The sequence below is a fragment of the Coregonus clupeaformis genome, chromosome 26, assembly GCF_020615455.1.
Source record: "Coregonus clupeaformis isolate EN_2021a chromosome 26, ASM2061545v1, whole genome shotgun sequence".
In the NCBI taxonomy this organism is placed as follows: Eukaryota; Metazoa; Chordata; class Actinopteri; order Salmoniformes; family Salmonidae; genus Coregonus; species Coregonus clupeaformis.
Genome location: NC_059217.1, coordinates 41,498,644 through 41,510,957, shown reverse-complemented (window position 1 = coordinate 41,510,957; position 12,314 = coordinate 41,498,644). Strand labels below are relative to the sequence as shown.

The 12,314-nt window shown below is 40.4% G+C and overlaps 1 protein-coding gene across 12 annotated transcripts in view; it reads left to right on the top strand.

Moving 5' to 3' along the window:
* Positions 1-243: 243 nt before the first annotated feature.
* Positions 244-12,314, top strand: part of LOC121540372 (CUGBP Elav-like family member 5) — a 343,612-nt gene continuing 331,541 nt past the window's right edge. For all 12 annotated transcript variants that reach the window (XM_041849213.2, XM_041849210.2, XM_041849208.2 and 9 more), the window contains exon 1: positions 244-660. In XM_041849213.2, coding sequence (XP_041705147.1) covers positions 303-660 — 358 coding nt within the window. In that variant the 5' untranslated portion in view covers positions 244-302. The remainder of the gene's footprint in view (positions 661-12,314) is intronic.

The window sequence follows — 12,314 nt, the reverse complement described above, 5'->3', positions numbered from 1 at the left end:
AGTTTTAAAAAACATATACAAAATGTTTCCCATAAATTCCTTCTTGCGTTTGGTTATAAGAACAATAAAAATGGACATTGATTAAAATGTTATATATTTTGAATGAGTTTTGCAATGTTTTGAAATGCGGGCGTTTATTTTGAAGGTTTCCTCATTATCATAGGAAAGTGATGTCATCGTTAGTGCTGCTATCTGAAGAGTATTGTGTGTCGGATAGAAAGTGAGCCTGTTTTCAGCTGAGTGCTTGCTCTCTCTCAGTGCGTGTGTGTTGACATTATTATCCAGTGTGCTCCCAGCTCAGAATGGCCAGATTCACTCAGACTGAAACAAGAAGGCAGCAGCAATCACAGCAGCCCCATCCCGCTCACACAAGCCTAGTTTTCACTGGACCTGGGGTACCACCGACCGAACAACAACTACTACTTATCCCTCACCAGCACCAGTACTCTCAGATCACATTTGCTAAACCCATGAACGGGTCAGAATCCATTTCCATTCATCCGGAGAGCGGCAATATGAAAGACCAAGATGCCATAAAGCTGTTTGTCGGGCAGATACCGCGGAACTTAGAGGAAAAGGACCTGAATCCTCTGTTTGAACAGTTCGGAAAAATCCACGAACTGACTGTTCTAAAGGACCGATACACCGGCATGCACAAAGGTAACGTGATAACCTAGGCTATTGTAATCATCGTTACGAATGCTCGTGGTCTCATGTTCCCAAATTTTATAAAGTGGCAATGGGCATGCACATAGGGAGATTTCATAGTTGTAGTGGTCATAGGGAGATTTCATAGTTGTAGTGGTCTCGCGCTGATTTATAGCTTACATTATTGGTTTCACGCATACACATCCAAACGATTTGAGTGTTTACAAATTTCAAACGTGGTAATATTTAATAGAAACGTATCCAATGTAATTGTATTTTCATAACGCTCTCTCAGAACTGGGGCAGAGGCGCTTAAAAGGGATACATTCTTAAAGCGCCTCCCCTTGACTGTCCCATCTTTTAGGTAGGGGCAGCATCCTTTATTTATCCATATGCTTTCTGTAACATCACACCATGTGCTGCTCAAGTATCCAGAGGCGGATGAACTTGTGGATACCATTTTTATGTATTTGCATCCAGTATGAAGGAAGTTAGTTTTGCTAGGGTTAGCACAATGACTGTAAGTCTACAGGAACAGCTAGCATTCATTGCGCTAACGCAAGTTAGCAATTGCGCTAATGCTAGTTAGCAACTTCCTTCAAACTGCATTGCCAAAATCCCAAACTATCCCTTTAAAGATGCACTATGCAGAAACCTCTCCGCCATTTCATGGTTGCAAAAATTCTAATAGTTTGCCCTATTTCAGTTTATGTGACAAAACAAGCAAGTATAGTGTAGACAATCATTGTACCATCTAAACCGCTGTGAAATATATTTTCCATAACCAAAAATATTGTATTTTCAGCTGTTTGAAGCTGGTGTATAAACCCGAAAGTAAAAGACACAAAAACAAAACTTTAAGAAGGGGAAGCATAGAAATAGTGCACATAGAACAGATCTACCGCTTCTTAGACTTGCTTTCAATGACAGTGACAGATCTATAACACACATTTCTATGTGAATTTGGTCTTGTCGCCCCAAAAGTTACATATTGCAGCTTTAAGATTCGATGTTTGTTTTCTAATGCAGTCGGGGAAGTCATGGAAGCCATTTAACTTCAGATTTGAGATTATTTAACTTCAGCTTGGAGGTATATTAGGTTATGATATTGAATGACGTTGCCCTATTCATCATCGTCAGTGTAAGGGAATCGTCCATCATCATCATCTTCATCATCCTCATCATCATCATCATCTTCATGGAAACTGTAGCCACCAATAACTAAGGCTTCTTGATATTACTGTATTACAGAGGATCATTAAGCCTACATAGCCTACTTCCTTGTATTTAGTGTAAAACCAAAATGCACACTTCCCCAATGCCATCCAGACACCAAGATCTAAAAACACTCATTACAATGACACAATTGTGATTAATGATAAAATATAATAAGTTATAATTCCATCCAAGTAAATTCAAATATGCACCATGTTAGTTGAAAGATGATATTTCCATCAATGGGAATTGGGCCCCCGTCGCTGTCCATGGTCCTGACAGCCCAAATGCATTGAGCAGGAAAGGATATGGCAGAATCGGTTGACTTGTGACCAAATTAAAGGTCTGAGATAAAGGCTTTCCCTGTTTAGCAGGTGAATGTCTATGTGACGTTAAGAAATATACACATCACAGGTCATCTTTTAAATGGCACTTTTGACAGACGCTCTTATCCAAAGCAATTAGGGTTAAGTGCCTTGCTCAAGGGCACATTTTTTACCTAGTCAGCTCAGGGATTCAAACCAACAACCTTTAGGAGTATTTCTCAACCTCACACACTAGACAGTAGTTGTGTGTAAATAATAAAACGTTATTGCACTGCATTGTATAATGATTGCAGTACTTGGTTCTCAACAAACTTTTGTGTTATAATTGAAGTCAGGCCCTGAATGGTGGCATGTTTATGGAATATATGAGCAGAATTTCTTGAATTGTCTTGAATTGTACATTGACAAAACTCGTAACGACAACAGCTAGTCACAAGTCAACTGATTCTGCCATATCCTTTCCTGCTCAATGCATTTGGGCTGTCAGGACCATGGACAGCGACGGGGGCCCAATTCCCATTGATGGAAATATCATCTTTCAACTAACATGGTGCATATTTGAATTTACTTGGATGGAATTATAACTTATTATATTTTATCATTAATCACAATTGTGTCATTGTAATGAGTGTTTTTAGATCTTGGTGTCTGGATGGCATTGGGGAAGTGTGCATTTTGGGGCGGCAGGTAGCTTAGTGGTTAAGAGCGTTGTGCCAGTAACCAAAAGGTCTCTGGTTCTAATCCCCGAGCTGACTAGGTGAAAAATCTGTCGATGTGCCCTTGAGCAAGGCACTTAACCCTAATTGCTCCTGTAAGTCGCTCTGGATAAGAGCGTCTGCTAAATGACTAAAAATGTAAAAAATGTAAATGTAGTTTACAATGTACAGGTTCTAGCTCTTTAATTTGAATATTATTAGCTTAATCAATTTGTCACATTTTATCATAACATTTTACAAAGTTACTGTAAATTAAAACAAGTTCCTGAAAGTGTTCTATGTAAGAGCTTTCAATAACAAGTATTTTTTGCATTTATTCCTAGTACTGTGGGTTTTTGCCTTCGGGGCTGAAGTACATACCCCTGTTAACTTTATGCCTTTGTTATTTTATCATAAGGAAGTCGCATAGGCATTTTGCCTCAAACTAATTAGTGAATGAATATTACTAAAGGTAAAACATTGCCATTTCTGTGGATTTTTTGGAAGTTAGATATGAAAATATTGTACAACCAAGGATTACTCTTGTTAGTCAACACTTACTTTTTCAAATATGACAAGCATCGTCTCTGCTATTATGTGATAATAAAATCTAATTGAATTACCTATCTCATCAACTAATTTAATAGATTAGGTGACTTGTTCTCCAAACATTAATACAAATGATTAGTACTCAGATTCAAGTAAATAATTTTAGAGGTCAGACCCAAAATATTAATGTCAGAGTCAATTTATATTCTTATTCATTAATGTCAAATAGCCAGGGTTTAGTTGAATGAGTTTATTTGGAATGTAATAAATCCTGGCCACACAATTTCCAGTAAGAAATCATCCTAGTACTAGTCCTCTGCACTTCACTGGTTATTCTATTGTCTAAGCTTTATAAACCAAAAAGGATTATGAATGTCATCTAATAGTAGAATTATTCCTCAAAATTACACACGTGCACACACACACGTGCACACACACACACACACACACACACACACACACACACACACACACACACACACACACACACACACACACACACACACACACACACACACACACACACACACACACACACACACGTTCCAGAGAAGCAAAATTGTGTTCATTGAACCAAAAAAGGTCCTTACATATACTGAGTAGTTGTTGTGTGTCATATTGTGTCATTTTGATTTACATTATATTTGTAGTCTGTTGTTTTCCTCCCTCCCTTCCCTTCGACCGATTCTTTCTGGTAATCCATCAGGGAAAACAAGGAATTTGTTTGTGAAGCGTGATAATAATGCGTGGCTATAATAACTTGACTCGAGAGGATTAGCAAATGTGCATTGTCTGAAGCTTCAGCCTCTCGGGTGATCAACTGCTAGTCTCCCTAAACAGTGGCTGCCTTTGCCAATTAAACATGCAGTCTAGTCTCGCTCTTCAAATGATTTATTCTGCCTGCACTGTCGATGGCCTGCCATTTATTGTCGTCCAATTGGTATTAATAGGTAGACTATTTCCTGATGTTGGATTTATCACTCACAGTGAAAACTTCTCCCATTGGTTTTAATTAGGCTCCACTCACACAACAGGCTTTCAGTTTAATATTAGTTTTTCTCTGTGTGTGTGAAGGCTACCTGGAGGTTGCAATTTTATTTTTGTTGATTTAGGTGTGCTGGCAGTTTAATGATTTGCGGACTCGCACAAGAAAAGCATCCAAAGCCTTTTTGAATGTATGTTTCTGTGTTTTTCTGTGGCTAGTTAGAAGGTTATTGTTGCATAGGGGTGTCAATCTTTGCATATTTGATTTTGAATACAGATACAGGTTTAGCTGTGAGGACTGAAACACACACATTTGATGAGAGGAGGAGGATGGGTGGCAGGAGTGATTCAGCATACTGGACAGGCAATACAAACACGTCTGCTCCCATCTGCCTGCTGAGTATCAATATTAAGCTAGTGTCGGGAGGATCATTGTGTTAATGCATTTATAAATGGACCAAAGATATTGCCGTAGACTCTAGCTAGTCAGAAGCACATTAAATCATAGGAATAATCTAATAAAATATTTATTAAAGTTACATTCTTTCTTCCCCACTCTGATGGATGGGCTCCACAGTGGGGGTAGTAGCCCAGCAATAATGGAGAGATGGAGGGAGGCAGATCCAAGCTACACAGTTCTGTAAGAGCATATAGGCCCACCCAAATCAAATGGAATTAAAAAGAGACAAGACCAGTATCCCCACAGAGATTATGTAACTGTACCAGAGTGTTGACAAAACTAATCTAGTAATCTTTCCAAACCTCGCATATGTGATTTAAAGGGATGCCCCTCTCCTCCATATTGAAGATACTCATATGGAAAGAGCTAAGGATCACAGTGCTGCGCCAATGTATGACAGGAACCCCTCTGGGAAAACAGATGGGAGCAAATTTACTTACAGGTAACTGCCAAAATGAAGGAAACACTTGAGTCAATGAGGAATACAAAGTAAATTGAAAGCAGGTGCTTCCACACCGGTGTAGTTCCTTAATTAAGCAATGAACATCCCATCATGCTTAGTGTCATGTATAAAAATGCTGGGCAGGCCCAGTTGCCCATTGTTTTTGGCTACCATGGCTATGCCACAGCACGGAAACTGCTTTATTGAAATTCAGTAAAGACCTTCTGTTGGCTGCCGGTGAATGCTCTATTCTAGTTCTTTGGGATCTCAGTGCCGGGTTTAATGCTATTGATCATAACATCCTTGCTGACCGTCTGGAGAAGTGGGTGGGAATCTCCGGCGTTTCCCTCGACTGGTTCAGGTCATATCTGTCACGCCCTGGCTCTGGGGACTCTTAAATGTTGAGCCAGGGTGTGGATTTTCTATGTTTAGTTTTCTATGTTTTTTGTTCTAGATCGTTTAGTTCTATGTTGGCCAGGGTGGTTCCCAATCAGAGGCAGCTGTAGCTCGTTGTCTCTGATTGGGGACCATACTTAGGCAGCCTGTTGGCACCAGTTAGTTGGTGGGATCTTGTTCCGTAAAGGTTTGTGTTGTTGTAACCTCAGGACTTCACGTATCGTTTGTTTATTGTTTTGTCGTTGTGTTTATTCTATATAAATAAACATGTACGCTTATCACGCTGCGCCTTGGTTCCACGAGTCATCAGTCAACGTTCGTGACAATATCTATGTGGCAGATGTTTCTCATTGAGCATGGGTGGTTCAGTATCGTCCCCAGCACCTATTCACTATGGTGTCCCTCAGGGACTGGGCCCCATCTTTTTCCCACCTGTACATGCTCCCCCTTGGTGACATCATCCACAATCATAACATTCAGTTTCACTGCTAGACGTATGACACACAGCTTTATTTACAAATCACACCCAGTGACCAAGCTAGCGTAGCTACCCATCACATGTGTATTGCTGACATCAAATGTTGGATTTTCTCCAGATTAATGATAAAAAATCAGAGATTGTATTTTTGTTGTTGTTGTAGGAACAGTAACATTAGAACATTCAAAAAAGTATACTTTAAAGAAAATGTTTTTATATATTTATTTATTTTTTATGTTTATCTCACATAACATAATTTAAAAGTATGCATTAAAAGGACATTTTGGGATTTTTGCAATGAGGCCCTTTATCTACTTCCCCAGAGTCAGATGAACTCGTGGATACCATGTTTATGTCTCTGCGTGCAGTTTTAAAAGAAGTTGCTATTTAGGACGCGTAATTGCTATCTAGCTGGCAGATACCCATAGACTTCCAGTCCTTACGCTAACGCGAGTTAGCATTGGCTCGCGAAACAACCTTTAACTTCCTTCATACTGGACACAGAGACATAAAAATAGTATCAACGAGTTCATCTGACTCTGGGGAAATAGATTAAGGGCCAAAATGCCGAATTATCCCTTTAAGATGTCTGTAATAGAATAAACGTGGCAAAAACAAATGTAGACATTAATAAATGCATTTTTATTAATGCATTTCTATAGCTTCCAAAATAATTTTAGCAACGATGGTGGAGTGCCAAGATGGAGGCGCGGTGGCTTCAAAACAGCGGCCCCTGTCATTCATCTAGTGTATATTTAAATAATTGGTTTAGCTCCATCCTATATCTATCTTTTATCTCCCTACGAGCCAGGACACAGCCTGAGATCCTCTGGCAGGGCACTGTTGACCATTCCAAAGTCTAGGTTGAAAACGAAAGGAGACCAGGCATTTGCCATTAGGGCCCCTAGACTTTGGAAAGGTCTGCCAGAGGAGATCAGGTTTACAGATTCAGTGCCTCTTTTTAAATCCCTGCTGAAGACACACTTTTATAAAGATGCTTTTAATGTATGATTTCAATGTATGATTCTCCTTCCTCCTGTCTTTGTTTCTTTGTTAGTGCTTTTATTAAATGTTGTAATATTTTAGGATCTGAATCCCTTTGTAACAAAAATCAAATCAAATTTTATTTGTCACATGCACTGAATACAACACCTTACGGTGAAATGCTTACTTACAAGCCCTTAACCAACAATGCAGTTTTAAGAAAAATAAGTGTTAAGTAAAAAATAGATAACTAATAAATAAAAATAAAATACAAATAATTACATTTTAGTCATTTAGCAGACGCTCTTATCCAGAGCGACTTACAGTTAGTGAATACATATTTTTTTTATACTGGCCCCCCTTGGGAATCGAACCCACAACCCTGGCGTTGCAAACGCCATGCTCTATCAACTGAGCTACATCCCTGCCGGCCATTCCCTCCCCTACCCTGGACGACGCTGGGCCAATTGTGCGCCGCCCATGAGTCTCCCGGTCGCAGCCGGCTGCGACAGAGCCTGGATACGAACCAGGATCTCTAGTGGCACAGTTAGCACTGCGATGCAGTGCCTTAGACCACTGCGCCACTCAGGAGTCATCAGAGCAGCAGTAAAATAACAGTAGCGAGGCTATATACAGGGGGTACCGGTACAGAGTCAATGTGCGGGGGCACAGGTTAGTCGAGGTAATTGAGGTAATATGTACATGTAGGTAGAGTTAAAGTGACTATGCATAGATAAGAAACAGAGAGTAGCAGCAGCGTAAAAGAGACAATGTAAATAGTCTGGGTAGCCATTTGATTAGCTGTTCAGGAGTCTTATGGCTTGGGGGTAGAAGCTGTTAAGAAGCCTTTTGGACCTAGACTTGGCGCTCCGGTACTGCTTGCCGTGCAGTAGCAGAGACAACAGTCTATGACTAGGATGGCTGGAGTCTTTGACAACTTATAGGGCCTTCCTCTGTCACCGCCTGGTAAAGAGGTCCTGGATGGCAGGAAGCTTGGCCCCAGTGATGTACTGGGCCGTACGCACTACACTCTGTAGTGCCTTGCAGTCGGAGGCCGAGCAGTTGCCATACCAGGCAGTAATGCAACTAGTCAGGATGCTCTCGATGGTGCAGCTGTATAACTTTTTGAGGATCTGAGGACCCATGCCAAATCTTTTCAGTCTCCCGAGGGGGAATAGGCTTTGTCATGCCCTCTTCACAACTGTCTGGGTGTGTTGAAAAGCGCTATACAAATAGTTATTATTATTATTATTATTATTATTATTATTATTATTAAAAAGCCCCATAGGATGACAATTCCCCCATCCACAGGGAACGAGTTGTCACTGAATGGTTTGATGAGCCTGAAAACAATGTAAACCATATGCCATGGTCATCTGTCACCAGATCTCAACCGAATTGAAAACTTATGGGAGATTCTAGAGCGGCGTCTGAGACAGTGTTTTCCACCATCAACAACAAAACACCAAATGATGGAATTTCTCGTGGAAGAATGGTGTCACATCCCTCCAATAGAGTTCCAGATACTTGTAGAATCTATACCAAGGCGCATTGAAGCTGTTCTGGCTCGTGGTGGCCCGGTGCCCTATAAAGACACTTTATGTTGGTGTTTCCTTTATTTTGGCAGTTACCTGTACATACCATAAACAGAGCCATGGCTTGCAAAAGTATTCACCCCCCTTGGCATTTTTCCTATTTTGTTGCCTTACAACCTGGAATTAAAATGGATTTTGTGGGGGTTTGTATCATTTGATTTACACAACATGCCTACCACTTTGAAGATGCAAAAACATTTTCTTGGTGAAACAAACAACAAATATGACAAAAAAATGGAAAACTTGAGCGTACATAACTATTCACCACCCCCAAAGTCAATAATTTGTAGAGCCATCATTTGCAGCAATTACAGCTGCAAGTCTCTTGGGGTATGTCTCTATAAACCTGGCACATCTAGCCACTGGGATTTTTGCCCATTCTTCAAGGCAAAACTGCTCCAGCTCCTTCAAGTTGGATGGGTTCCGCTGGTGCAATCTTTAATTCATACCACATATTCTCATTTGGATTGAGGTCTGGGCTTTGACTAGGCCATTCCAAGACATTTAAATGTTTCCCCTTAAACCACTCAAGTATTGCTTTAGCAGTATGCTTAGGGTCATTGTCCTGCTGGAAGGTGAACCTCCGTCCCAGTCTCAAATCTCTGGAAGACTGAAACAGGTTTCCCTGTATTTAGCGCCATACATAATTCCTTCAAGTCAGACCAGTTTCCCAGTCCCTGCCGATGACAAACATGGTGGATGGTGTTCTAGGGGTGATGAGAGGCGTTTTCCTTGATTTAATTGACTCAAAACGCTCCTGGACTGCAAACACACAACAGATATACAAAAAGGGACAACAATGACTGTATTTCATAAGGAGATTAAATAAATATCAGGTCAATTTAAGAATAACCATATTCTACACATCCTTTGTTCAGAGTGTTCTCACTTTCTGTTTCTAAGCCTGGTACAATCAGATATCCATCACAAATAAAAGCCAACTACACAAAATATTAAAGCTGTCAATCACAATCAATGGAGTTAATCTCAAGGACATGTAAGCGCTGTTCTTGGAGAGAGTGGTGAAGGCAGGAGCGAGAATTGCCACCGACCTGACACACCCACTCAACCAGGAGTACCAACTCCTACCATCAGGCCGCTGATACAGAGTCCATCTTTCTCTTTACAAAACAACCAGAGCCCAGAAATCATTAATTCCCACCAGTATAAGTCAATTGAATAAATAACTGCTCAACCCGTCCCCCCCTCCCAGAAATGTGTTGTCTGCTGTAGTTATTGCTTGTGATTTATGTATGTACAGTATTTATGTACCTATTGGTGATGCTGTGCTTTTGTTTGTTGAGATGCAAGACAAATTTCCCGACAGGGACACACAATATTAATTATTAATAATGAATTATTAAATCATGGTTAGAGTGGGCTTTAAGCCAAATTAAGAAAAAAAGAGAAACCCCAAAAACCTGTTTAGGTTTGATCTCACTTCTCACCTACATTTGGATTAAAGCCCAATTTGAATTTTCGATACCTCCCAATGTTTACATGAGTCTGGGCACTGATTGAAGGCCCCTAGACCAGACTAATACAATGAACGAGCTCCGTTCTCAACCTTCCGATGTCTGTAAATATTGTAATAAGCAACAGGGTTTCCTCATAAAAGATGCAGCAGTTCAACCAAAGACAGTATAGTATGAAGACTGAAACTGCTTCTCCAATAGAAATCCCAGATGACACTTGTAGGAGATGTCATGGCGACGTTGGCTAGCGAAGCACATGCGTAGAAACACATCATAGGGTCTAACGGTCGTCTCGAGCCGAACTGCGCATGTGCAGGCCGTCAAATCAAAGGTACTCCTTCGATATAAAGTTGTTTTTTACGAAAATGTGTCAGTTTGTCACTTTCACGAGGTTGGAGTAATAACGTGTTCAACTACTGAAGACATCAGCTCGAATCTAGGTTTTGCCTTTAGATTTAGAGAAAATGAACAACTAAAGAATAATTGTTCACTTCTCATTGACTTCTCAAACCCCAAACCCTGGCCTGGTCTGCTTGGTCTGTTTCACAAGTGTTCCTGGAAGTCTCACGATGTTGCACCTCTGGGTTTAGAAACTCTATGGTTCAACTGGCTCAGACAGGGCAAGAGCGGTGGGCCTTGACTTCAGGATGAGCTGTAGTCCTGTATGCCTTTGGCTCTGCTGTAGTAGACCAGTGTCCGTTGGCAACACACTTACCTGGCTCTCACTCCACTTCCCCTCATCCACTGAGAGGGCCTTTTCAATTGATTGATTTCCTGCACCTAGCAACATTCATTACCATGTTGCACTGTGGAACGTTCCGGGCATCTTTGAAGGCTGTTATTCAGTGACCTTTTAGCAACATGCTTGCACTGGGTGAAAAGGGTCAATAACAGGGGATATCTTTATCTATATATTTCAGGATATCTGACATTTTATGAGATATAAGGATATGCTCCAGATACGCATTTCCTTAATTTCATATATGGAGCTAGGATCTTCTCCGTAATGGGACCGTTTCTACATGCATCCAATCCGGACCTCAGAAATCTCTATTTTTTAGGAGGTGTATCAGCTTTAATATTGCAGATAGATTGTAACTTCCATCAATGTAATTGTCTGCATCACTTCCAATCACCCATATGTTTTTTTTCTTTTTTCCCCGCATATATATATATATATATATATATATATATATATATATATATATATATATATATATATATATATATATATATATATATATATATACACATACATACATATATACATACATACATATCCTTTAAAAATATATATATTTCCCTTTATTACTTTCCAACCCCACCATCCCCTCCCTAATTGGAGTAAACAAGTGAACAACAATGCTTAGGCCTCTACTTCATGCTTATACAGTGAGGGAAAAAAGTATTTGATCCCCTGCTGATTTTGTACGTTTGCCCACTGACAAAGAAATGATCAGTCTATAATTTTAATGGTAGGTTTATTTGAACAGTGAGACAGAATAACAACAGAAAAATCCAGAAAAACGCATGTCAACAATGTTATAAATTGATTTGCATTTTAATGAGGGAAATAAGTATTTGACCCCCTCTCAATCAGAAAGATTTCTGGCTCCCAGGTGTCTTTTATACAGGTAACGAGCTGACATTAGGAGCACACTCTTAAAGGGAGTGCTCCTAATCTCAGCTTGTTACCTGTATAAAAGACACCTGTCCACAGAAGCAATCAATCAATCAGATTCCAAGACCAAAGAGCTCTCCAAGGATGTCAGGGACAAGATTGTAGACCTACACAAGGCTGGAATGGGCTACAAGTTGGTGCGATTATTCGCAAATGGAAGAAACACAAAATAACTGTCAATCTCCCTCTGCCTGGGGCTCCATGCAAGATCTCACCTCGTGGTGTTGCAATGATCATGAGAACGGTGAGGAATCAGCCCAGAACTACACGGGAGGATCGTGTCAATGATCTCAAGGCAGCTGGGACCATAGTCACCAAGAAAACAAATGGTAACACACTACGCCGTGAAGGACTGAAATCCTGCAGCGCCCGCCGTCTGAAGTTTG